The 27,960-nt window shown below is 40.5% G+C and overlaps 1 protein-coding gene across 4 annotated transcripts; it reads right to left on the bottom strand.

Annotated features, from left to right (window-relative positions):
• Positions 1-968: 968 nt before the first annotated feature.
• RBX1 (ring-box 1) lies at positions 969-11,762 on the bottom strand. 4 transcript variants are annotated; one of them, XM_062492210.1, is made up of 5 exons: positions 11,669-11,762; positions 9,310-9,388; positions 3,752-3,822; positions 2,445-2,530; positions 969-1,141 (listed from the first exon to the last, which is right to left on the bottom strand). In XM_062492210.1, the coding sequence occupies exons 1-5, from the start codon at positions 11,744-11,746 to the stop codon at positions 1,129-1,131; spliced, it is 327 nt and encodes a 108-aa protein (XP_062348194.1). In that variant the 5' UTR covers positions 11,747-11,762; the 3' UTR covers positions 969-1,128. The 4 variants fall into 4 exon arrangements, with proteins under 4 accessions (XP_062348194.1, XP_062348196.1, XP_062348197.1 ...); XM_062492212.1 differs by lacking the exon at positions 11,669-11,762 and adding an exon at positions 10,635-10,946; XM_062492213.1 differs by lacking the exon at positions 11,669-11,762 and adding an exon at positions 10,479-10,597.
• Positions 11,763-27,960: the final 16,198 nt, after the last annotated feature.

Genomic DNA, 27,960 nt, shown 5'->3' with positions numbered 1-27,960 from the left:
ACTACTGAAAAACCTGCAAGTTTTGGTTCTGTCAATGCCCCTATCCCCTATCACTACAGTACACTAATATTTAACATCAGCTATCAAATTTCCCATCCTCAGCATGGAGCAAAAAAATTACATCCAATGACAGCATCATGAATAGCCAGGGACAAAAATTTACCATGTCTACCACTACCACTGCTGACATAAAGAGCCAGCCTTTTGTAGCAGGAAGAATTTATTGGATGCTGTTTCAGTTCCCAGCATCTACTGAGGCTCTTGACATAGAGAACAAAATTTGATGCAGTGAGTAGGATACTAGGCCATTTGGCAGAGGAGACACCAAAGAGATCATTATATAGTTTTCAAAGGAATGATTGGCCAGTTGGACTTGAACTGGGAAAAATACCACTAGAAAGCCAACCAAGAATTGGTTTGCTTATATACTGCTTACTTCTAGCTTTCCAGCCAACCTAGCACATGAATTCCTGAGTTTACTTTCACTCGACACATGAAAGTGTGCCTTATGAATGCTGACAAAAAGTGACATCCTGTTTCTGTTCCCCAAAGCTAAACAGCTGGAACTGGGAAGTTATGCAGGGGAGGTGATCTAGTCAAACTCAAGAGCAGAAGTGAGAATAGTTTGTAGTGATGACACAACCCATAATTGTATGGATCATTTCAACTCTGCTGTAATAAAACATGTCCACACAAAAAGCTATTTGCATAAACTACTCTCAGCCAGGCCAAGTCCTGCACCCACTGCACTACACAATGGAGCTTAACAAAGACCTCAGTGAGCCAAAGGTGTGGTTCTCACATCTGTGGGAGTAGGACCAAACTCACAGTCAAAAGCCTGGCACAGCAAAAAAGAAGCACTGCCCAGCTAAAGAGTTAAGCTTAGCTTAAGTCCCTGGTCTGCAGATAATTCTCCTTCCTCATGCTCTGACTGCCCACTCCTGAACACAAGACAAAAAGCTTTGACAGGAAGCTCCAGCAAGACTTTATTCAATGGTATACAATAGGAAGAAATTAGCACGAAAGAAGAATTGTATACATTACAGACATTCCAAGTCACTAAAACAAACTCATAGTGACAAGAACAGCTGAGTTCGATGACATAACAAGAAGCGCGTGACCATCTCTCTAGTGTCCATACCTGCAAAGAGATAATATGTTAATGCTTCTTTAAAAATTACAATTCGCAGGACTGCTGGTTTGGGTGGATTTATTTTCATTCTACCACGGCATAATTAACATGCAAATGGGATGAAGGTGAAATGCTATTAAGGAAATCTTAGGAAGTTCTCCACATTTCACTTCCCCCAAAAGGCTACCCAGACACCAGTTAGAAGAGAGACTGTACAATCCACAACACCATGTACAAGAGATCTCAGTACCAGTTATCTTTTACCCTGAATCCCACTTCAAATACATCCGGCATGAAACAAGGCCAAAGCTCGTCACAGCCCCAGAAGTAACACTGAGCACACATCAGAAGATATTAATTCATGTTTCTGTTTCTCATCATGCTGCCCATGCAATATGAAGTGATTAGCCAGGCAACATGGACTCAGTTTTCATTGCGTGTTCAGGAAAACACCTTAATATCAAAACTATGGTACTTCAGTTGTCATGTAAATGATGATTTGCACAACTGACGGTACCAGAGCCCAAACACAATCCTCAACAAGTGATAATACCTATTTTGCTTTGTTGCAGTCTGGACTCTGACTAGAATTAATTTCTTTTTAAATGGGGAGAGGGACAATCCACAGTTAAGGAAAGATTACTAGATCAATGGTGCAGAATGGTGCGGGCAAACTTCCTAACTATTCTCAATGGACAATTACCTCTCAAAATATGATTATCCCTCAAAAACACTCTCTTGGATCTCCTACTACTACTATTCTTCACACGAAACCTTTAAAAAACATTAAATAAAACAAACAATACAGCAATTATAAATAAATGGGCCAAATCTGCAGGAATGGCTACATGGACACTTGATGTCCAGATGCTAGGAAATCGGCTGTATTAATCTCTGAGCTTATTTGAGTTATAAAACAAATCATCAAGATAACAGAGGGACCCAATAAGATGTCTGGCACCTCAGCAGAAAGACTCTGGAACCCAAGAAGCTGAGTTCAGGTCATCCTCTAAACCCAAACTGCTCATGCAGCAGCACAGTATTCACCTGAGATTCCACTTCCAGCCAATTCCATTTCTCTCCTGCTCTCCATTCTTTAGAGAGAATGTCAGTAGAAATCACTACTTTTTAACAGCTCCCACATACCCCACAGCTGTTTGAACTTCCTTCAGAGCTCACTTAGAACCAGGTGACTAAGGAAAGAACCTCTCTGAACAGCAACTACGCCCTCAGACACACCAATCTGACACTGATCATTTATATTTACAGGGCAAGTGGACTTTCCATCTTGAATTCTGTGCAGAATACTTACTTTTGGAACTCCCATTCCCTGTTGTCCAGTGGACATACTTGGCGAGTTTTGAGCCAGCGAGAGATGCAATGGAAGTGGAAAGCGTGCTGGAAGACAAAGTTCAGATCACATGATTTCAGAATGTATGAATGCATCTCAAGGTGAAAACTACCACTGAAAGCATCAAAGAGAATAGCAAGAGTCTGCAGGAAAAGGTAGGGACAACTGATCAGTCAATTAGCTGATAAATACCAAGAAATTGATCCACATTTTCAGAGAGGAGGAAACATCAGTGAAATGGCAGGAGGGAGCCTGTTCCACAGTGCATGCAGTGGTAACTGACTGACTTCTGACTTCTGAAGGAGGGAGTGCAGAGTTTAGCAGCTGCTAAAATTGGCAAAGCAGATGCTGGATAAGAAGCACAATCAGAAAGAAAAGAGAGGATTTCAGAGTGAGTAGCAGGGATGATATGAATGTATACATTCTGAAGGAAGCTTTCTGTCAGTCTGCAGGAGATACCAGAGCCTGAATAAAAACAGAATTTGCAAAATTAAAAAGAAAAAAAAAATCTCATTTATGTGTTTAATAAGGGCATCATTTCTCTTACCCATACAGCTACTTAAAACCAAGGTTTCACTTGTGGTGACTCTCACACACAACAACATACTTTTGACACTAGAATATCCTGACATGGTGAAAAATTTTGCTCTTGTCCTCTGCAAATAGAATTGCAACATTTACAGTCCTGTTCCAGCATTATCGTGTTATAACTCAATCCCACAGCATAGTAAAGATGGGACTGAAGAGCAGGAAGTTATTCCACTATGGAATAATTTATTTTCCAACTCAGGCCCAGGCTAGCTAGGAGGTTTGGAGTTCACATGCTAGTGGGATCAATTGATTTGATCTTCCCCTCAAACTGGAAGCAAATCACCTGGTCACCCCAGACTGACTCTCTTAATTAGCCTGCACACAGACAAATCAAACAGGCTGATATCCAAGTGATCCTGTTACCAGGGGAAAGGAAAAGGTGTAACTTCTAGGCAAACCATGATCAGGAAATAATGCTCATAATGAAAGATCTATTATTCCTTAAGAAAAAAATTAAGGCTTATCTTCCACCCTTTTCTTCTGTGTCTTATTACATCTCTCCATCTTTCACTTTCTTCTTACTCTCCTTTCTACATTCTAGTAAACATAAGGACTTCAAAATTATTTTTTTCTGGTGGATTATGTGAAACATGCTACAGAACTCATTCTGTCCCACACCTTCAAAAAATGAGGACAGCATCACCCCACACAAGTTCCACAATAAAAGTTTTCCTTACATTGCAGACACCCCATGCAACTGTGCACTCCTCAGAGGTAGCCGATGCTTGGTTGGCTTGACATTCTATGCCTGTGAAAATAAAGATTGAACAAATATACACAGGAGTTGAAGATGTACATGCAACACTAACTGGGAGATTCCTTCATAATAGCAAATGTAGGCATAGGAGGAGAAGCTCTTTTGTGGTATTTAACACAGCAGAAAGTATCCAGAGCTATGGTTTAATGTGTACTGTTTTTCCAAAAGTATCATATCAAAACATACTTAATCCTGATTTCCTCCTTCCTCTACTTTTTTAGTATTCCAAAGTTCCAGAGGGCAAGAGTACATAGCTCATCTGCTGGAAATACGTGTCTACTTCCCAGATTTCAAGGATAAATATTTTCATTTTTTCCTCTTGTGTTCACAGAGATGTCTTTTGATGATGAGTTGACAGTACTTAACTTGACTTTAACTTCTTTCCCAGGTTTCTCTCAATACAAATTCTTATATATTCCCATCAGACATTATGTACTTTATTTGCAATTTAATTTGCTCATGTAATGCTGGAGTTTGCCTGTCTTTATTTTATAGTCTTGTGATGGGTAAGTGCATCCCAAAAATCCACAATAGGAAATACAGTATGGTTTGCACTTTTTGTACCTTGGAGCTGAGTACCCAGGAGGTTCCCCAACCCTAATTATTTATCAGTTTGGGTTATGTTTTTGGCTTTTGTGTCCAAAATGGCATGGATGAAGAAGATGAAAAAGAGTGAGGAAAGAAGAACAACACTGAGAAAGTAAATCCTATAAGCCAGTTCTCCATTCTGAAGTCTGAACAATTCAATTCTGCTCCAGCTCAAGAAGGAACTTCAGAAGAAAAAAAGCTATTTCCAACTCCTCCACCACCAGCAGCACAAACCTATGAGACTAACATTTTACTTCTTGCTAAAGGATGCCTTCTTTGATTTTAAAATTATTTTTAAATAATTTTGATTTAAAAATTATTTTAAAAGATCTGTTGATAGTTCATATTAGAACTCAATACATGGGCTTGCTGCTTTCTTGTTTTGCAGATTTTTCTTTTCCTGGCAAAGAAGATGTCTGAATGAGCTCCAGTTCTGTTCACTCTTTATGTGCATGAATATGCTTAGAGGAAAAGGAATTTGATCCACCAATTAAAGATTCAAAAACTTTAAAATCCCACAGGTTTGGCTGAAAAATGTGATCTCTATTTGTTCTGTCCTATTCATGCCTTTCTCAGTGCTTCACACTTTTTAGGTGTGGAGGTGCACAAAATAAAAGAAAGACCCATTTTTTCTGAGATGCAAGAGATGTCAACCTTGGTCACGAGGAACTACTCAAAACAAGACTGATGTCTAAAGAAACTCAGCGGCAACAGCTGTTCTGCAAGATTTGAGTGAACCTGTGTTTATCATAGGGTTTACATCAAAGATATGATATACCACAGCAGGAAGTCCAAAGCTCAATCCCTTGCCTGCCTATAGAAGAAAACAAAATCTAGTACTTCTGAAAGGTCTGATGTCTTAAATCCTGAATCTCTCAATACATACAGCAATAAAACTGAATCTGGTTAAAAATATGGAAGATGCTCAAGATCCTTGGAGAACTTCAAATACTTTGGATAATTGTATAAAATTCTACACCTGAACTTTAACAGTTTTACTGTTACTGCAGTATGGACTCATGGTCATGAGGCATAGTATATTAACTTCTTTAAATATCTAGCCAGAGTCTGTACAGTAACAGATAATAATGAGAAGATGAGTAGTTGGAAAAGATAAGAAAATCCATCTGAAGGGAGAAAAGTCAGAGTAAGCAAGGGTTAACTCAGAAAGCCTCTGCTGAAAACAAGGAAAATACTCCAGCACACAATATACTTATCTTGTTTCTTCTCTTTCCCTGATGGAAACAAAATATTGGGTATATTAGACTTGAAGTCCATCTAGGCCATTTTTATGTTATTTTGTCTTTTTTTTTTTTTCCTCCCTAAGAGGCCCTAACATTAGAGCTGCATGAACACCATTTTTAATTTTTCAGGATTTAAAGGACTCTGTATTTTGCCTGGGAGTGAGAGGGAAGAAAGATGTTTTTAGGCAAGCAAAAGAAGCAGCACTGACATTCATTTTTCAGTGTTACTCAAACTTTCACTGACAGTCTAAAGCATGACAATCCCAAAGTTTAAGAGACAGATGAACTTCTGTGAGGAGGAGTTCTCTGCTGGTGATGGAAAGCCCTCCCAAAAAGACACCCAGGTTTAACTCCCTAATCAAACACACTGGAGACTACTGCTAGCACTGCTACCTTTGGCTGTCAAAAAAGGACCTCCCAAAAGCTGAAGCACTTTTTTGTCTTGTACTTGCTTCTTTTCAGAAAAGGACAATATATAAACAAATTTTAAAAAAGCCGAAAAAACACATGGATGATGTCCATCCTAGAATGAAAGCTGATGATCCAGGCTGTTGAAAGAAAGAGAAGCTATTTACCATCTGCTGACCCAAAAGAAGCTGTAAGAGTCAGACAGTAACAGGTACTGGAGGAATACTGAACAACCCTTCTGTTGCCTTGCTTTTGACAGAGTATCTCTGCAGGTGAGGACAGAAAGATACAGCTAAAACCTGAAATACCTGTAAATAATTGTGAAAGATGTAATTGAAGCATTTCAACTCAGGGAGTTGCAGAAACACATCTTATATAATGGCAGCTTCTGAATCTTGACATCCTAAGAACCAGCCCACTTCCTATGCATTTTCTATTGCAGAAATCACCTGTATATTTACACATCAAGAAAAAAATCCAAATTCTTGGATTGGAAATAAATTCCTACCCCCCTATCTTTGCCTGAGAGCCCCTTAATTTCAAAATTACACTAATTCAGAGGGAGGGGTTTATTAGCTCCATTTCTAGAAGGCCCTGCTCTTCCCTAGCACACCTGTCTTTTCAAACCAGGACATCATCTTACTACAATAAGACATTACACGTTTTAGACCAGAAGCTAATCCAATATACTAAACACACTGTTAACACTCTCCAATTTAGCATGTTGCAGTGACCAGCACCAGACAGCAAGCCTTTGAAGAAAGATTAAAGCAAAATCTGAACAGAACCTGGGTCTTTCCAGAGAAGAATGAAACACTGAAAATCTAATTCCTTCTGTACACTGAATACAAACCAAACTGAGGGCAGGGGGAATCCTTTGAATCATATTATTACTGAGTCATAAGGCACATGCATGGGGAGAACTGCATGACACCTTAACACTGATGCCTGACTTTACAACATTAACAAGCTTCCATTACCAAGACTGGCATTACTTATCACTCTTCTAGTGATTTCCCATTCTAGGTTTCTCTTCGTCGCTAGGAGTGGGAGACATTTGTATCCTGCATTTTATCAAATCAAATCTTGTGTTCTTCCCTGCACATTCTATTAATTTTTTCTCAATTTGCCATCACTTCACATCCTATGTTTGAAAATCTAATTAAAGAGTTTTTTAACAACATTAATGATCTGTAATAAGGAAGTAAGCAAATCCAGAGCCAACACTGATCTCGGAATACCAATTTAGATATCCCTTCTACTCTGTATGCTGTCAATTTTAGTCTGTCATTTGCAGTCCAGGCTCCTCATAACTGCTCATACAAATTAATAACATGTTAAGCTTAAGCAACTCAAAAAAGAAACAAAACTACCTATGTCTTTTTCCTTTGCTGTTTTTGCTAATCTACCTATATACTCTCAACCCCCACCCACATATTGGTAGGACTTTAAAAAATGTTTTTTAAGAACTGATAAACAAAATTTGATACTGAAAAATAGCATTTGTCCATTCTCCTTCAAGCTCCTCCACGCCTCTCCTTCATCCCATATGTCCTATTTGCTATTTATAAAAAATGCAAATATATGAGACTGTATTTGGTCTGTCATGGAAGGTTCAATTAATTTTGAAGCAGATTGATAGAATGAAACATACCAGCATCTCCTATCTTAAAATACACCACTCTTATTATTAATAACTATCTTTAATTACAGGATTTTATATATTCATTCTATACATTTGTAAATTCCATAAATTTAACTAATTTTCTAATAAATCTTTGAAATTCCATTTGCCTGTCAGCATAATGCTTTCCTCTCAATATATTTTAAACCTGAGAGACTAAGTAGTAGTCCAGTGTCCACCTTCTTTTGAAATTTCTTTCCAAGATTGTACAGGTTAGAGGCACTTAAAAAGGAAATCTTTACATTAGAGAACCCCAATTTATTTAATAATCCCTGTTCTGTTTAGTGTTACACATCCCCTGTCTAATAACCAAGGATAAACTGAAGCATGGATAGGCAGTAGCTGGCTCAAAATACAAACACATGTCCCCAAGAAGAGAAGTGAACCTGCTTAACCCATTTTCAGACCAGTGTGTTGTGTTTTCACTTCATAAAAAAAAAAAACAAAAAAAAAAACAAACAAAGCTTCTGAAAGTAATTTTGTAGTTATTATTTAAACATGAAATAAAATCAGGTGCATCTCTCAGTAGCTGTTCCTTGAAGTCTCATTTTTCTGAAGTGTTTTATTTCTATAGTATCTTACTGACAGGAAGTTGCCAATAGTATTGGTTCCAAGGGCAACTGCATAAAACCAAAGTGCAACAAAACTGTTCCAATGGGATCCATGCCCAGGCACTATCCTTGGACCCAGGCTTGTTTTGGGGGGTTCCACCAACCTCACACTTTAGGAATATAGGTAAATGTTTATCTGGGGTATGTTAAAAGGTCTTCTGTCCCTCATGGTTGAAACAAGATGGACAGTTATGGTGCCAACAGTATCTTGTCTTTTTTGAAAGGAAAAAAAAAAAAAAAAAAGGTTTGTACTCATTAACAATACTCTAAGGGACAGAAAACAGTGACTCCACGCATATCTATTTCATGATAGAAATGAACCATCAAATTTATACAGCAAAAAAAAAAAAAATTAAATCAAACCAATACTAACAACATATTGCTTTTTACTTTGGCATTTCATTCCTCTCCTTTGTAAGTGAACAAGTAATTTTCTAGGTGGCAACAAAATTCTCCCTGCTATAACACGTACTAAGTTAGGCAAGGTAGGTTTCATAGAATGAGGAGTCAGTTAATTTGCTGGTCCATGTCTTTCCTTGCCAGACACAGACACAGAGAGTGTTACAAGACTTCATCTTAATGAGTGTCATCAAGAAGTTGACGCTCATAGCAACCTCCCAAACTCTGAAATACAATTCCTCTCTTTGTAAGCAATGCCTGTCAACCCTGAATAATTTCAGTTCCTCTTTATTATTACTCCTTTTCTTTGCTGCATTCAAAATACACTCAGCAGCATCATGTCTGTTGATCTGGTACCAAGTGATCCTACCCTTTACAAGAAAAGGGTGAGGAAGAAGAAATATGGTGACAGAGGTCACAAAAATAGATTATGAGACTTCAGCATCACAAAAAAAAAAGAGATTAGCAGAAGAGTTAGTTACTAATTGAAAGTTTTGCTGAATTATATCCTCAAGTCCAAACTGTCCCACCCCCATTTACTTACATAGATCCATAATGTGGTTTCTGCAAATGGCACAGTTATCAACCACAATGTCCCATGCCCACAGAGCTACGGCGTTCCACTAGAGAGAGGGGGAAAAAAAGAAAAACAGAGTTTTGATTCAATTTAGAGTGGACAGAAATCCTCGCTACCCTCAAGATCCTGTGTATTTTTTGAAATAGAAAAGCTGGGATATTTAAGAAAAATCAAATCTTAGAAATCCAGAGACATTCTTCATCATGAGTTTGTGTTACTAGGAAGCAGTGGTACATTCCTCTCACAAACCTCAGCCCTTCCCACTTCAAAATCAAGGTAACTCCCACAGTCCCCACCCCATTTTTTGTTTGGTTGGTTTTTGGTTTTTTTGTGAAACAAATGCAAACGTGTGGATTCCCATTAAAGATCCAAGGGCAAGGATGCACCTCATGCCAAATCCTCAATTCTGTAGGAAAGGACAGTGCCTTGGAGAAAGACCAATTCAGATGCCACTTTTGTTAAGAGGAATTCCCATTATTTGCAGCAGTTCTTCTAGTAATCACCCTTCAGAGCAGCTGGGGTCAACAACTAAATCTCTAATGCTACTCTCCACTGACTCCTGAATAATCTTCCCTACATAAGGTTAATAAGCTACACCCTATCAGCAAGGCTGCATATAAAAATTTAAAAATACTACCAAATCAACCTTTCAAAGACTTACTTTATATATATAAAAAAGTAATAGCACTGTCCTATGCTACTTCAGGGTAAGAGTATGAGGAATTTAAGGCAAGCTACGCAGAAAAACATAGTACCTTTTTATTCCTCCAGACAAAATCCATAATCAGGTCTTTTGTAAACTCATTAAATAAATAGGCTTGCCTTCAACATCTAAAGAAATCCAAAATATAGTACCAGTAATCAGGATAATCTTAATTTACCACTTAAGTAGTATAGATTATTTCCCCCCTTACATTTTTTCAGTATATATTTGCACTGACATAGTAAATCTTCTCTACTCTGTTCCATTTCCATCTCAATGTTTTCATTGCTTTTCCTCAGGTTGGGACACTAAAGGACGAATGCAGACTTCCAAGTATTGATAGGCAGTATCAACTTTGATATGCTATTCAATTTTTCATTATTACTGATATCAAAAGTATTCACAATGCTACTAGATCTTTTAGGACACGCACCAGAATCGATCTCATTTTTTTCCCAATCTTCACACTTTACATCTAGCTGGCCTTCAGGCTGAGGTACTCATCTCCCGTGGACTTCATCCATACTTTAAGGCAGCTGAGACAAAAGTTCTCAGCATCCTTATTTCTCCCATACACTCCAGTACTCACCTCTTGTCCCATCATGGTCTACTCTGATGGCCCACACACCTGTACTGAGCCACACAGGCAACAAAGGTCTTGGTACCTTGCTGGGAAGGAGGAATCCCACTGACACATAAATTATAAATTCCTACCACTCTCATTATATCCGTCCCTATTTTCAAAGGACAAACAATTATGACACCCAAACACTTCCTTCTGCACAGATCCAGGGGTTTCCATCATCACGGATGGCAGCTGCATTTCAAACAAACTCATCTACAAGCAGGAATCACTGGAAATGTTTACTGATATTCAGTCTAGGGGCCACTTTTCCATAAATTATACCTTAGCCCACACAATCTATCTCCGGCTCTCTACACCCTCGTGAAGAGCTCGGACCACCACCGTGACCCAGCTGACAGGCACCGGACAGGAGAGCGGTATTATGGTAAAGCCAGGGTAGCATGAGAACATTTGCTCACTAACACGTTGTTATGGCTCGATTTAAATAAGGAGAAGGAAAGTCAGCCACAGACATCTGCAGAAAACATTTTACGCAGCACATGGGGCAGCCCGGGCGGCTGGGCCAAAGCGGCCGGGGGTGATGGGGAAGCGGAAGCACTCCAGCGCCGCTCGCCGGCCCGAGCTATCCAGAAGCTCTGGGTAGGGAACAGCCGATGCCCGTCGGGGCGGGAGCGTTCGAGGGGAGCGAGCGGCGGAGCGCCCAGCAGGGCACCCACCGAGCAGGGAATCCCCCGGCCGGCACGGCCCCGCCTGCACCCCTGCTCCTGCTCTCGCCCCCGCCAGCGGCGCTCGCTGATTGGCCAGCTCCCGCTGCACATGCGGCAGCTCGCCTCACCCATTGGTTACGAAAAACGCCAGGACTACCCGAAGGCCTCGCCCCGCCCCTCCCGCCGCTGAGGTGCGGAATCAGGCGCCCGGCTCCGTGAGGGGAGCGGGAAGTCGCCCCCTTCTCCGTCCCGCTCGACGGCATCAGGCCGGCCCCAGCCCCACCCCGTCCCTCCGGGAGCAGCCGGAGGAGCGCGCCGGCGTGGCCTCACTTTCTTCACTTCGAAGCGCTTCTTGCCGGCGCCGCTGTTGGTTCCGCTGGGGGTGTCCACATCCATTGCGGCCGCCATTTTGGGTGCGTGAATCGGCGCGTCCTGCTCCGCGCGCGTGCGCGACAGGGCGGAGCAGGGGGCCGGAGGAGCGGGGGCGGTGGGCAGGGCCAGCCCATGGCCACGCCTCTCTCGGAGCGCTCCCGGCAGGCGCGGGGGGATGGGGGGGGGGGGGGCGCTGAGGGCGCGGTCACGTGGGCGCGGTCACGTGGGCGCGCCCTTGAGGGCGGCAGGCAGGGCGGGGCCGCGCCCTTTTAGCTCATGACTCTGCCGCCGGCGTCCGGGGGTCCGCACCGCGCCTCACTGCTGTCCCTTGGGATTTGCCTCCCCGCTCTCCTCACATGGAGGGCTTCAGCCCTCAATAAACTTGTTTTTGCCCTCCGTAATCGATGCAGAAAGAGGTGGGGCCGGCGGTGTTGCTGCTGTAGCCCTTTTGTTCTCCCGCAGTTCAGTTTTTTGGTTTTTTTTAAAGGAACATAGAATTGCTGGAGACTGGACGCGCAGTTTACACGGCTTGCTCTTTGGGCTTACAGTAGTTACAATCAGCATGGATTTAAAGGTGCTGCCAGAGTTGCCCAAGCCTTGCCTGTTCTGTTGCAAGGATGGAGACGACAGGCGCCGGAGCTGGTTCTGGGAGCTTCCTCCATCAGCACCTTCCCGAGAAGGTCCGTGCTAGTATTCCTCACCAATGGAAAGTGAGGGCAGTACGCTCCCCAGCAGTACAGCTGCAGGTCTTGAAATTTCACCCAGCTTTGCAGGTCCCCGGAGATGCGATCTCTCTGAAGAGCCACCTCTTCTAAATCCATTTGTACACTGTGCCACTCCATGGATTTGGGAAAGAGGAGGTTGTAGAAGGACTAAAAGGTTATTCTCTTGCACAGATACAGGCAAGCAATATCTGTACTTCTCTTGAGTACTTGGGCCCAACAGCTCTGCTCTGGTCTGGCTCCATTGTACCCGTCTTGCTGTGTGCGTACAGCTTTTTACTGAGACCCAGTGCTTGCCGGGGTGGAGTGTCTGGCTGTCTCCAAACAGACTTAAGCCTAAAGCAGGGACCTGCAGTAAGAACGAGATGATGTTGTCATTGGATGCGCTGGAATAATTTTTATATCTGGATTTGGATTAATATTTGAAAGACATGTAACACTTGTGCCTTAACTTACACACATACCTAAATATTTGTAGCGTCAGGCTGAGCCTGAAAGTTGCATAGACAATAAAGGTAAGTTTGAAGAAGAAAAATGCCCTCCACCATGTAAACACCCTTTAACTCCTCTTATTACCTACATGGAAAGCTTCCATTTCACTGAACTACTTCTTTCCCCGGATGCTTCTTGGTTATGGGGCATCTCTATTGCTATACATTACAGCTGCATAAATTCAGATTTCTGTCCTGTTGCTCCATATTCAGGACTATTGCAAATGAGTGTTTTGAAAATGGGAGTTGGGTGCTTGAGAAAATGCACTTTTCACCTTCATGAAAGTAGCTCTTTTCAAAGCAGAATTTGCAAGACTTCTTATTAATAGAGGCATCAATTCTAACCCTAATTCCAAAATGTGTATGGCAGCATCTCCAGGAGGACATTTCTCAGTAAGAAATAGGATATTGATCAAAGAGACCTAGGGCAGATTAGGGCATACATATACCACAGAGAGGTTAACATTTATTTCCACTTTAAGCAACTACTGTATTATAGAATTATAGTCTCCCCACTTCAGCCGATGTCACCCGGGGGAGGTGGCTGCCAATGGGGTAAAGCCATGCAGCCAGCCATCATGTGGTCTGGATTTATCTTTCTGTTTCTGGCAGCAAAAACAATGTAGCAATGCAGATCTTAAGTCTTGTTAAAAAGGTGGGAGTGTTCTTAGGAAAACAAAAAAGACAGCAAACATGGTGCAGGACAGAACACATATTGCATATGCATATTTAATTAATACTTACTGGTCTGTGTATGCAGATACATTTCACCGAAAAGTGTATTAAGAGATTTCCAGTACACTTTGTAAAGTGAAATTAGTGACAGTGTAGTCCTGCATTTCATAAAAAGGGCTAAACTACCTTCTTTGCTTGAAATAATCTGTCTTCTGTTGATTTTAGTACCATCCCTAATGTCTTTCCTCCTAGTAAAAGTGTATCTCTTCAGACCTGTTTTCCCCTCTTAAGGCTATGTGTTATAAAGGGTTGTCAGCAGCTGCTGCAGGAAGAAAGGCTGCAGCTTTGAAAGGCGTCAGTCTCAAAAGAAGTGTAACAGTGTAACATCCAAATTACCAGGGTTGCTTTGAAGAAAGGATCATTTTTCAAATCTGTGGGACATGCAGGGGAAAAAAAGAGAAGGCTACCATGCTGAAAAGGCAGGGAGACGGACTGGGTGGCATGTGACAACTGCTGCGAATATGGTTACTCCCAACTAAAATGAGGCAAACTCTCTCCCAGTTGTCAAAGACTGTTTCAAAAGGCAAGGTACCACCAACCTTTCAAAACCAGTGTCTTGGAGTTTGGTCACTGCCCTTCTCCTTTATATTCTTTCTGTTAGCCCCAGAGAAGATGAGCAGTTATCACGACTAGTCCTCCAGTGTGACAGGGTCTTTCTGGGGCACTTGGGTCACTTAGGAAGAAAAGTGTTCTGAAAGAGACTTGCAGCACTTTCAAACACTCTTCAGGGCAAGCCATGAGAGTAAGAATGGGCCTTCTAAGACTGCCAGGAACAAAGGGTGGGGGGGGGGGAAGGGAGGTGGCCCTTTTCTAAGTGCTTATAAACCTCAAGTTTTTTCTTGCCTTTCTCTGCTTCACCCTCTCAGTATTGCCTGCTTAAGGTGTGGTTTCAGCAGTGCCCTAAGCAGTGTCAAGCAGGAATTACCTGGTATATGGGACTAGTTGCCAGTCAGTGGTTGCCATCCAAGGAGCAAAAATCAGGTGCACTTTATTACTTTTTAAAGAACTATAGGGCTGACTGGCTGGCTGCCCTCCAATTGCTGATGCTAATAAAATTATTTGAGTTACCTAAGCTGGGATTTCTAGCACCCGTTGTTTTTGGATGCACAAGCCACAGACAGCATTCACAAATTATTGTTGGGGCAAAACTGAATCTACAGTTATTTTGTGTTTCCACAAAACTTTCTCAAAGTTTAAGAATTAGGCAAACAGCCTCCCAAAAAAGCTCTGTAGTGTCTCCAGTTGATTCAGTGTGCTTGGTGTGGGGAAATTGAATTCAGAGAACAGAGCTAGAGGGGTAGATTAAGCAATATATCCCATAGATTTTTGGATCAGACTGTGCTTGCTTTCTGCGGAAACCCAAACACCCCGCCTCTGTGCATGTTTTCCAGATGATGGCCACATTAAACCCCATATAGTACCCCTGTCTTTATAATCCATTATTAAAACCTCAGGAGAGAATGGGAGCCTCCAAAATGGCTAAAAAACCCAGATGAGCTTCTGAGAGAGGAGCAGGTTGCACTATTTATTGGGATGGTGACTGATTGTTGCTCTTCCTTTTTCCTGGCATTTTACCTTAAACTGCTTGATAGCTAAAATAACACGCAACCATTGTGGCAGCCTGCAGGAAAGTAGGTGCTTGCAAAACCCACCATATGTACTGACTGCCCAAACTCCTGCAGAGCCTTTCCCCACACATGAATAAACAAACAATTGGGGCTGTGCCTGCAGGCTCAGCAAATGACACTGTCCCCACAGTGGGCATCTCGGGCCCCACACCATGCCTAACAATCAGCTGCAGCTGATACAGAAGAGCATGCTCAGGACACAGGGATCCCAGTATGTTACTGTGAGGATGCTGGGCTGATTCCATTCCACTTCAAGAAAGGGCTTGAAGCTGTCACTCCTATGCATGAGCACCCCTGTGCTCCCCATCTTAATCCTTGCTCCCAGCTAAGGAGCTCCATCTCGGAAGGGATCCCAACACCAGCCCCACCTCCCTGCCACCCCTCTGCAATTCTGGGCATCAAACTGCATACGCTGAGTGCATCTGGCTGTGCTGCCACCTCCCGAGAAAAAGCAGCATCCTGGCTTCTGCTCAGAGAAAAGGAAACACGGCCACGCTACCAGCCTGCATGGAGGGCCTCGGGGAAGCCAGGACTCTCCACGCCGCCTGCAGCCTGGGGAGGCAAGACGTGGGCCCCAGAGCCACCACACCTCTTGGGTCAGCTGTAGCCTGGGCACCTCTGTTAACCAGAAGGTTGAAGAAGCAGGAGGGTGAGACTGTCTACAGAAACTGAGAAAAAAAATTATACAGAGGGAGAGTGAGGGCTTGGAAGAGAGAAAGAATATTTAACCTGAGCTAGGATCACAATGAGATGTCAAAAATAGGCTAGTATTGTAATTGAGAGAGAGGACAAGCCTTTCAGAGGGTAACTGGAAAGCAGTAGCAAGGGGTTGATGATTGTTAATCTGAGTATCCCAGAAGAAGTGCATGAGGTGACAAGAGTCTATGGGATAGTCCAAGTGCAGGAGACTGCACCATCTGAATATCAGATCTCTTTCATGGCTCAGATAAGAGTTAAAAAAAAAAAAAGATAACTCAATACAAGTAGACAAGTAGTTATATTCATTTACTACTGCACGTAAGCAACACTGGAAGATCTAGGATGATTAGCAGTAGTCAGGAAAAAACATAAGAGTAACCAAAGTAGTAACACAACCTTGCCTGCCTATAAATCAATAAACTCCTACTGATTTGGGAAATCCATGAACCTTCAGAAATACGAGGGGAGTCAATTCCAGACTGCTGTGTGGGAGACACTAAAACACTGTTTACAGATATTCTTATCTACAGCTTTTCCCTGACAGGCTTGAACATAGGGAGAGAGTCATACAGAGGAAACAAGTACTAAAATCACAAAAAAAGAAAAAAAAAGAAAGAAGAGAGGTCTGGAAGCTACCTTCACCGAATCAAAGATTTTGATGATTTTTGAATTAAAGGTGACAACCATTGAGCTGTATCTTTGCATTTGTCTTCCTTAAAAGACACTTGTCTTTCTTACAAGAAATATAATATCCCAAAATTCCTCCAAAGATCTCTTAATGGAATCAAGTTCCTAACTGCAGGCTCTGCTCAGTAAAACACAATTCATTAGCCTTTGCCGTCCTTCTTTGTCGCAATAGGAAAGATGCTGCTGACAGTAAAAACATCTTGTTGAAGTCCCTGGTAGTCATAGCAAAGGCACCATTTGACAATTGAAAACTGCAAAGATCCAAGCTTTTCTGTCACTTTTCTTGGTGGATTTTGTTGTTACTGTTGGTTTTGTTTGGTTTTAGGCAGGGGGGATGTTGTAGTGAGTTCAGATGTTATTTCAGGGCAAAAAAAAAAGACAGATTTTATATAACTTCTTCTTAGAAAAAGACACAAAGGAGTGGGGAAAAAAAAATCGGTGGCCTGCTGACATGGCAATTTCTGGTACAAAAACTATATGGACATTACAAAAGAAGGCAAGAGTGAGGGAGATTCAATCCTCTGCCCCCCGTACCAGGAACAAAAAGCTGTGGTACCTAACTCAGATAGTCCTCAGAAGGCAGGATTTAAAGTATTTCTGGCATTTAACCACTCTCTGTTATAAATGCCTAGATAAAAGCAATACACTGATGTCCAAAGCCTTGCTTTGGACTTCACTGGAAAGTTCATTACAGCATCTAGGTCAGCAAATCCCACAAGAGACGGTGTCTCTGCCAGTTCTATACCGAACATACCTTGAACGTATCTTGCTGTGTTAAACACCATTTCCTTTAATTTCCAAACTCAGCACAACTGGATCTTCAGAACATCAGTGGAAAGAAGGACCATTTGAGACAGCGAGCTTTCATTGATCACAGGAGAACACGGAAGCTCCCCAGTTCTGACAACCACAGGAAATGCAGAAAATAGGAGCAAACAAAGAAACAAGTGTAAGTGCAGAGCCTACTGCTTTGGTAATTTTTACTTGTGGTAGTTTTTGCTTTTGGTAATTTACCACTGCAAAGTGACATAGTCACTTCTTTTCCCTCCAGTCATGGTGGGAGTTTCGTGGTTTTTTCTTCCCTCTTCTGCTCAGCACATTCATAAATTTTATTTCTCAACCCAGTTTAAGGATTCACTCACCTGTGCTAGGAGAAAGAGGAAAGAGCCAAGTCCAGCACTAGGAACACACTCCCACTCACCTGCAGTCAACAAGACTTTAAAAAATAAAATAATAGAACAAGATGCAACACCTTTGGGGAGGTTTCAGCAAGACACATAGAAAGTTCTGAGTTTACTCCACTGAGTACCATGGAGTTAATTCCTTTACCTCAATATATAGAAATACTTTTGAGTTTATCATGGAAGATCCTTTTATTAAAGTTCGCTCACATCCCATAATCTTTTGCGAGTCTGAAACCATTCACGATAATCATTTGCACAAGTTTGAATAGGAACATTGTAAGTAATTTTGAAGAACCAGGAAAGCTGGAAAGAGGCCAGAAATCTACCAGTTCCACACACACCCAAACCATTAGCAGTCACCACCAGACCCTTTTGAATCCCTGGAGGAGACAAAAAAAAGGCCTATTCTCTTAACTCACTTTCTTCAAAGAAAAACCTACCTTTGCATTTACTTCTTTCCTGCTGGGGTTTGGACTGGCAAAGAGAGCTCTAAAATGCCTATCAAAGAGCAAACTCCTGTTAGAAAAGGGTGTGAAATTGAAGAAGGGCCCTTAAAACTCTTCATTTATACAGCAAAACTGTCAAATACTTCAATAATTTTGGAAAATATAAGGGAAACTGTTCACTTACTTTCCTCTGTTCTAGGACAGGGGAAAATGAAGAAGATGGTAATTTATCTGGATAAGAGTGGGTGAGAGAGGTTAAGGGACCAATAGCCACCAGAAGTTCAGGAGTGCAACTTGTATTCCCATGTTATTGGATTAATAATTCAGGTAGTTGCTTATACTAAAACAGTTTTCCCTTAATTTACTGTACAATTTCCTCCTGTTTACTGCTTTCACCTCTGCTTTCTCTCACAGCCTACTTTATTGTATGATTCTATGATTGTTGGTGTTTTTAAACTCAGTCATTAAAACCCAGGTTACAGATTTGTTGAAATGTAGAAATTATTGTGTAATCTTTCCCTTCTATAAATACCCATCTTATTCCATTTTATTTGCATTGCCAGTCAATATGGAGTGAAATTCATTTTGCATCTCCCCTTTCTTTTCTCTGAGAGCAAAATCTTTGAAATCCCCCTGTAGACTTAAGAGCTGTGAAGATCAAGGGGCCTCTCTACATTTCTGCAAAGGTCTTCAATGATGTTTTAAGAGAGTGGAATAATCCACACTATGAAAACACCAATGCTCCTCAAAGGCAAACTGAAGGTTGAAAACCTTGGGTATCCCAATCCCTAGCAAACATGAACTAGAGGGGATTTCTTTTAAACTCATTTTTGGATTTTTAAACCTATGAGATATGGAGGAGGCTTCCTCCTGCCAAAATCTGGTGAGTGGTAGCAATTTTGCTTTGTTCACTACAGTTACAACTGCAGAGAGGAAAGGGTAAAAAACAGTAGGAACAGGTTTACAAACACAGCTTTTGGCTGAACCTCAGATATTTGTTTGGAAACTTTACTGTGTTTTATAGTCATTCCTCCTTTCTGGACAAGGATGAACAGCTCTCACTCAATTAATTGTATCTCTCTTGGATTCTCTGTTCAAGTAAGAAAGTTCTCAAAGAATTTGGAGGGCACATCTGGGACTCACCTACAAGACAACAGTGGTTTGTTTGTGGTGGCTTAATTTAAATTGGATTTCACATCAATTCGTTGAACAGCTGAGGAACCCCATGTGGACATATGTATTTGCCTTAAGAGTTGTCTAAAATCAGTTCCCAATCAATTTAAGCTCCACTGATCAGATTTAAATATATACTTAAAAGGTCAACACAACCTTTTGCATTGATTTAATGAAATTATATTGAAAGCAATGCTTGAGTAAACTGGCACAGCTCTGTGAAAAAGCTGTCCAAATTAGTGTAATATGGATTGTCAAAAAAATGGAGAAACATTTCTCTCCCTTGAAGTTTGCTAATTCAATCTCTTGATTGAATGCTAGCAAGATGGAGGCTGATGGATCTCTCCTCTGATGGAGCCTCATATTGATTTTATCATTAGATATACAAAACAAATGCCTAATTCAATAACTGACACATTTTATGCCTACCTGTAATGGTGTTGATCTAAACCCTTTATATATACACTTTAGCTCAAAATCACATAGCTCAAAATCACATATATTCCTTTTTTCAGATGAAATTTCAAAATATGGATATGTTTTTGAAATCATGATCATGATAGGTAGATATGATCTTGAAAAAATTAAGAGAAATAACAGCATGAAAGAATCACTTATGTCAGGAGCCTATTTTACTGTTTAACAGTTGCAGATACCCATCATAAATTAAGCCTCATTTGTGCTGAGTGGTTGAATTGCTGAGGAATTATTTTATTGGTATGTGAAATATTTACTATGTATAGCTGGACAGATTCCCAGGACTTCTGATGAAATACATTAATGCACAAGAGAGAACATCCTTTCTTCATAAGACTTGTGAAATCATAAGCTTTGCACCTCTCAGTATCTTATACAGACTTTTAAAAAACTATCTGAATTGTCCATAGAAAATGTAACAAGAATAACTATTAAGGTATTTTTAGATAGAAAATGTTTTCTCTCTGTTCAGGAGAGCTGCTGTTAGAGACATTAATATGCAAAATAAAACACACTTTTATTTAGATTATATTTTTCTTCACCCTACATAGAAATGGCCTTTTTCTATAGAAAGGTGAGAAATCACATGTTGCTTTAAAGAATTTCAGATGCCCAAAAGAGAAGAATCATAGTAGGATCACTTCAAAAAGTGCGTTAACTTAGAAGTCAATAACTAACATTTGGCTGGGAATTATTTGCACGTGTCCTTTGAATAAGGAGCACTATTTACTAAAATGATTTATTTAGACAGTTCAACAGTGGATTTCTACATCTGTGGAACAACCAAAATAATGGTACAAAGGTACAAAGAAGATACTTCCATTTCTCATCTAAAAATTCTGGGTTCCCATCTGTAATATGAGATCTGGGTTTGCTATCTAGAATAATTGACAAATACATGCCACTTCATGACAAATACAAGCAACTTAAGTTCTTAGAGAGTTACAATATGCAAGGAAAAAAAGGATACTAATAGCAGATTTACACAGACAAGGAGAGTTTCAAACAAGCGTAGGCCGTGTTTCTTGCACCAGAGGAGTTACAAAAAAATCCCAACCAAAACTAGACAGCAGTAAGAGCCAGTATGAACTGTGCTGTATTAAAAACTAATAATGAGAGCCATGAAAGCTCAAGAGTTTACATGAGCAGCATATAAAATGCTAATGTAACTAACCCCAGGGAGCTCTGTAGAAACCATCCCTCTGCAAATTCAAAAGTATATTTAAAAAAAATCAAATTATTTCCAGGACAAGAAATAATACATGCATACAAATTTGCGAAGTTAATTTTGTTTCTCTCTTCGTGATTCACAGGCATGTGTCACCAAGGTATGCATATAATTTTCAAAGATACATTTCTCTGATATGGAAGTGAGTCCTCTGTCCCACCTGATATAAACTGCCTCTGAATTTAAATTCAGAGAACCTGAATATGGGTAGTACAAATGTAATTCCATCCTCTAAACACTGTGGCTATGGACTAGACTGCTCACACATCTGAAGGACTTCTATAGAATGGCTGTAAACAATATTATTTTTTAACAAGTGATTGTAGCGGTATCTTTCATGCTTTACTCATATTACATGGAAAAGAGTAGGTGTGCAAGGCAGAGTACATATCTGTGTGCTGGCTTTGAATTTATATTAGGGACACTTCAACTTCTGAGTGCTCAGGGAAAGAGTATATTAAAAAGGCAATAATTTTTATTACTATTTTTATTATTATTTTTTAATTTACTACGAAGTACAGAAAACAGATGGAAAGCTGTCAAGCTGTCAGATCTTACTTTTTTTCCCCTAGAAGATACAAACTGCCCATAGAACAAAGGGATGAAGAGTTTCTCCATGAACTCTGCATACTTTAGGCTAAACTCATTGAACTAGTTCAACTAAAATTGCAGAATAAATGAAGAAAGCATCTTTGTTTTTGCAACACTGGGCATTTTAATTAAAAATGGAATTGTGGCTTCTGCCATTAGCACTAGCACATTCATAGAGATGTGCAAGAAAGACCTTTCATTCTCACAGAATGGACATTTCCTTCTGCCCCACATGCCAAAGCTCATAGGGAGCCTGTTGCCCCATTACATCTGACCAGCACAGTCACAGCCACTCTCACCTGGAGAGTGATCCTTCCAGTAAAGGGGCAGCCAGATCAGCTGGAAGAAATTTTTTTCCATTATTTGAACACATCATTAATTCTTAATGTTTCAAACACTCATTGGAGTATGACAGAGAACATCAGTCACTTCCATCAAGACTGGAATTCATGGGAGCAAAAGCCATTTACTAACAACTAAAACATTACTGGGATAACACTGGAAGCACTTGTTCCTATTTCCACAGGCTGAGCAATACTTCAGCTGGGGGTATGATACGTAATAGCAGCCTGTACTGAAACCACACTTCCAGTCAGAGACTGGAACATGCCAGTTCAAGACTAGTCTAATCTCCACTCTTTACTTGGGAGATTTTACACCTGGGAGCAGTGAAAAGGATGCTTTAATATATATATCTATGTATTTTTATATATTAAATAGCTACAAAATTAATTGTAATTCATACTGTTAACTTTTGCTAATCAGTTCATCTTCTGCCTAAAACATTACTCTTTTAAAAAATCTGTTTATTGCATAAAAAAGCTGGAAATAAATTCTTCCTTGCCCAGATTGTATCATAAAAAATGTTTTTAATCTTCTGGTTTATGTAACTATTTCAAAGTTGGTGGAAGAGAATATGGTATCTTCAACAAGTACAAATTTCAATAATGTTTCTATTTTGTGGTAGAATAATACTTTATAGAATAAAATAATACACTTTATAAAGAAGCTAAGGGAAATTGTTCCTTGACGCTAGTGACCTCTAAAACTTTCTGAAACTGATTAAATATTATTATCAGTCCAGCCACCTCCAGATAAAATGAAATAATGATTTGCGTGCAAGCTGATTACATGAGACTAAATAGAAGAGCCTGAAAAGAGAGCAAAATAATGCCATGACTGGCTTGAGAAGACAGAGGAAATAATGAATTCAAAACAAGCAGCAGAGATTATCCATCACTGAGTGCTCAGCTAGCAATTGCTCTGTTATTTAGGCACTTCTCTTGAATCAATTACTGAAGAAAGGAACGCAAGGGTCTGTGTGCTTCCCCCCCGTTTGAATTGAAAAGGGAAGTGTGCAGAAAAGCACATGGTGTGTGCACACAGGCTCACAAGGCTTCTCTTCCAGGTGTGGAATGATGTTTCACAGAGACATCCTCCTGGTCATTGTTTGGGGTTGGGACAAGCTGCCTGCATCACACCTTCCCCAAAAAATTTTCCAGGGCAAATCCAGGCTACCGGTCCTGTAAAAGGTCATCCCTCCTTTTAACTACACTCAATGGCATTCATATCTTCCACCATACAATCTAGAGCAAGCTTTCCAACGGAAATGTTCTGAGAATACCAGCTGACAGGATGAAAGCATCTCTGTCACACTATATTTCTTATCTGTTAAATATACCGTAGCCAGATCAACATAAGTGGCACAATACCAAGTGGCATGGGGAAAAGTTGGAGGTACACAAGGTTCGCATTGCACCTGTTTGATTTCAAATGTAAAGCAAGAACAATGAACAATAAGGATTTTAAGGAAAGACCTTTGCTATTGAGGTAGTTAAAGTGACAGAACACACAGAGGGATGGGCCTTTCCTCAAACACCACATCCCGAATGCAGAATGCCACCCAAAGGGATTACTTGGTTGAGTCCTTTGTACTTACTCTTCAGGTTTGGAGCTTCCTTGCAGTTCGTGCTGGCATGAGTAGTCTGCAATCAAAGGCAGGTGATTCAGGGAATGAAGGTGTAATGGTTTGAAAGCAAAACCAGTGAGAGACTCCAAGTAAGAAATGCAATTTAATAGGAAAAAAAAAAAAGAAAATAAAATACATGCAATAGTACAAAAGAAAAGCCACTGACAGAGTGAGAATACAACCTGACACCCTGCTAGTTAGGGTGGTGGTAGCGGTCCAGATGAAGTGGTCTTGTTGAAGCAGTGATCCTGTGGAAAGGTCTGGTAGCTCTTGTCCTCTGGAAACCAGTGGGTAAGGGCTGCCTTGGTGTTCCAAATCTCAGTTTTTTTCCTAGGAGGGAAAGGTTTGGCTCCTCCCCCTGGGTGGAGCATCTCCCAATGGGATGATGTAATTTTATCAGTCATACAGTGGGACTCAATGGCCCATTAACAGAAGGTATCTTTCTGGAGGAAGGATGGGTCCTGGGAAAGATAAAGAACACTATCCCACCTGGTTTTAACAAATGTTCCATTAGTAGAGGATATCTCCCACAGAGATAAGAATCACTCCCCCACCTAGTTTCAACAGATGGTGATAGAATACATACTTTTGGGCACATCTTTACATTGTAACCTAGGACAAAAGAGAAGACTGTAGATACTATGTCTGCACAATGTTTTTGCCCTCTACAGTTGCTTATTTTAAGGTAACAAACATGATGGCAAAAAGAGGGGCTGGCAGTGTGGTATGGATCCAGGTCCAGAGGAGTCACTTTGCAGCCTCTTTTGTATCATTACACTTAATTTTTTAAATATACCAAGATTATGTTAAGTACTAGGGGGAAAAAAAGATTAAAAAGGAGATGGCACTATTTACCAGAAGACTGGATTTTCTTTTTCATGTTTGTACACATCCAAGATCATTTATATCAGAGGAGAGTCATGCAACACATATGTCTCTTCATTGCTCATTTCCCTTCTTTCCTCTCTGGTTCTTTGTCCTTCTCCTTAAACTGTGAATGGCCCTGTTGTACAGCTCTGTGGACTCAGAAATGAATGAATTTCACAATTGTAGACATTTTCACAGAAGTACAGTCACAGTTCCACTGTCAAGGCTACACTGAACCCAAAGCAGGTTCTTTAGACATATAAAGCTCCTTATCCTCCCTATAATGCCTCTTGGAGGGGGGGGAGGGGGGGGGAAGTGCATAGATTTTTGATGATAGGGTGGTTAACAGCTGGAGCAGATGACTGAAAGAAGCCATTCTCCACCTTATCTTTCTACCTTCACAAGCCTTCTGACAAGGCTTGATGCCTTACTGAGGGATCTCCTGCTGTCACACAAAAACTACCAGGCTCAGCACTAAACTGAGGAGGTGAAATGCAATGGCTGTAATAGAAAGGTGCTCAAACTACCTGATCGAAGATCTCCCTCCTACTTTTTCATTCAGTGACTCTATTAACAGAATATAGGCAATATTGTGGAGGATTTCAACTCAGACCTCTATTAGCTTATGAATCATTTAAAAATTGAGTCCTTCAGAAATGTGCCATTTGGTGCAATTCTTGTCTCAAATGAGCTTAGAGAAACAGTTTATCAGTCTTCTAATTTATTATTAAAGTTTAGTAATATTCCAAAGACTTGCACACTAGAGGAAAATAACTGTTAGGTCTGATTGCTAAGATTAATTTACAGTTATCAGTTTATTAGGAATTTAAGTTTGTTCTACAATCCTAATTTCCATTAATTGCTATACTCATTCAATTTTATATCCCTAAAAACCTAAGTTAAAATGGTACATTTGGGTTCAAAACTCACAGAGTTTTGAGTTCTAAGCTTCAAGAGTAATAGTCACATCTTCCAGACAGCGCATTCTCACCTTTTTTGCAAAGGCATTCCTCAGGTGAGAATCACAGAATGCCATCTCCCAAAAAAGCCTCATACTGCAGGGAAATTATGTTATAAAAGTTAAAAAAAGCCCTGAAGATGGAAGCAAAGATAAGGCTATATGGCAGTGACTTACAGTAAAATACATTAGAGAGATAATGCGTTAATTCAAACACCAAGAATTATAAACCTTGGAAATTCTAGGGTAAAATTAAATATAACAAGAAATACAAACAAAGCACAAAGAAATGAAGAGTCAAATATCTAAACAATCTTAATTATAGTTTGAGAAAACAACTTTTAAATCTCTAACTAGCTAGAAGTCATAACATTTGTTTGCCTAATATGAAATGTTTGTGTATAGATATTAATACACTTGTGCATTTGGAGATTAATTATACCCTTCTACTTCATGGTGTGTAACTGAAAGTTCATGAGAAACCTCTCTCTGTTCTTCAGAGAAGACCAATAAAGCACAACAAGCCCTTAAAAATTTCTTAATCATCTCCAAGTCCACAAATGTAAAACTATCTCAGTACAAACTGCATGGTTTTGCCTGGTTACAGTCACCACAGTAACACCCATGTAGCTGTTAAATAGCTCATCTTCTGGAAAAAAAAGAAGAGGATAAAGCATAAATTAGAAAGCAATAGATGTACCAGATACTGCAATGCATCACAGGAGCGTCAGTGGCACCATATGGATTCTGGCAATTGGTCTGTGCAACAAGCACACCAGAGGCTACAGCTTTTGGTTCCAGACTGGTACCTCTGCAAGTCCAAAAGAGGAAGAGAGTAAGAAGAACATTTGGAGATTAAGGCCTCTGACAGGAGCAGCTGCATGGGGATGTGAGGACATTCCTGAGCTGTCAATAGGGCCATGTCTCTCTGTCCGGCTGAGGACAGGGGGACACAAGCAACTGGGCTGATGTACCCAGGGCACAGCTTGTGAGGAGCCAACCAGACCTTGCTCCACAGCAGAACTTTCCTGATGCTGTATCTTGTCTATCCAAGAAGCAATGTTAAAACTGTTAAGCAGATCCTGATGACATATTAGGACAACAGCACAGAAATGCCACCACAAACTTTGCAGAGGCCACCCAATAACAGTGGTCATTCTGCCAAGAGGTGGTAAGGAAGGGTGTTCATAGGTAGTACCAGGAAAACCAGGTTTTGTAGCCTGGAACAAGGCCTGTAGAGAAAGCTCAAACACAACCCCCTGCTGTGCCATTAGCAGCTGTGCTTCCTCTGAATGACTCTAATAATTTGCTGGGTGCTCATGACGGAGATGTAATACTATTAATTACAGAGGTGCTCGTTATAGCTCCCATAGGCAAAACAGATGTTGTATGTTACACATACAGTCTCTGTGCATAGCAGACTGAAAGAGCAAAGTATATTATCCCCAAACCTGAAGCACTTCCTGAGTAAAATATTCACATAAGAGATTACCTGACATCTACTAACTATTTCCTGGTACAAGAGTCAAATCATGTAATCTTAACTTGGATCGGTGGCCAATCCCATTTTGCATTAATATCCCAAAGGCACACAGAGGCAGAAGCCTTGCTCTGCTGGGAATAAAAAGAAACAGAGCCTCTCTCCCTCTCACAAAATATTGCCCATATTGGCCTGGTTTACTTGCAAAAAACAAAAAACAAAAAAAAAGAAACAAACAACCCAAAACCAACCAACCAACAACAACCACCAAAAAACAACAACAACAACAAAAAAAACCTCACAAAAAAATCCAACCAAACAAAAAAAAAAAAAAAAACAAAAAAAAAACCAAACCAAACCAAAACAAAAACAGTGAGCTCTTTCCCTGGAAAGAACTGCATTTCTAGAAGTTTTCACTGGAATGCCAACAACTAGTTGAACCATTTGAGTTCTGAGCCTGTGCTACCATGATATTTCTGCCTGAATTATGAAAAACTGAGATTCCTTTAAAAAGCCACAGGCTCTTTATGGTCTTGGGAGGAAAAAAAACAATGCACAGCTTTAACCAGTGTCAGTTCTGCCCCACCACAGCATGTCTGAGACCAGCATCTGCAAAAAGCTCCCAAAAGAAGACTGCACATTGCTCCTGCATTGCTACCTGTTTCCCCAGCACCCCTGTGGAAGAACATATTGAAGCCTATAGTAGACATTCTCACTTCTGGGTCTAGAACCAGCTTGCTTATTAACTTTTTCTTTGTTTAAAAATCTCATTGTCAGGCTTACCCAGACAGGATTTTTTTTTCCTTTGCCATTGTTAATGGATAACTCTGTCATGGTTGTTAAAAAGTCATACATAGTATGAGTCAGCAAATGAAGGTAATACACTCATGGAGGAGCTGGAAATTCTTCCTTGTT

This window comes from Cinclus cinclus, chromosome 4 (assembly GCF_963662255.1).
Source record: "Cinclus cinclus chromosome 4, bCinCin1.1, whole genome shotgun sequence".
NCBI classification, from domain to species: Eukaryota; Metazoa; Chordata; class Aves; order Passeriformes; family Cinclidae; genus Cinclus; species Cinclus cinclus.
Note: the sequence above shows the minus strand (reverse complement) of the source record. Positions and strands in the feature narration are given on the sequence as shown.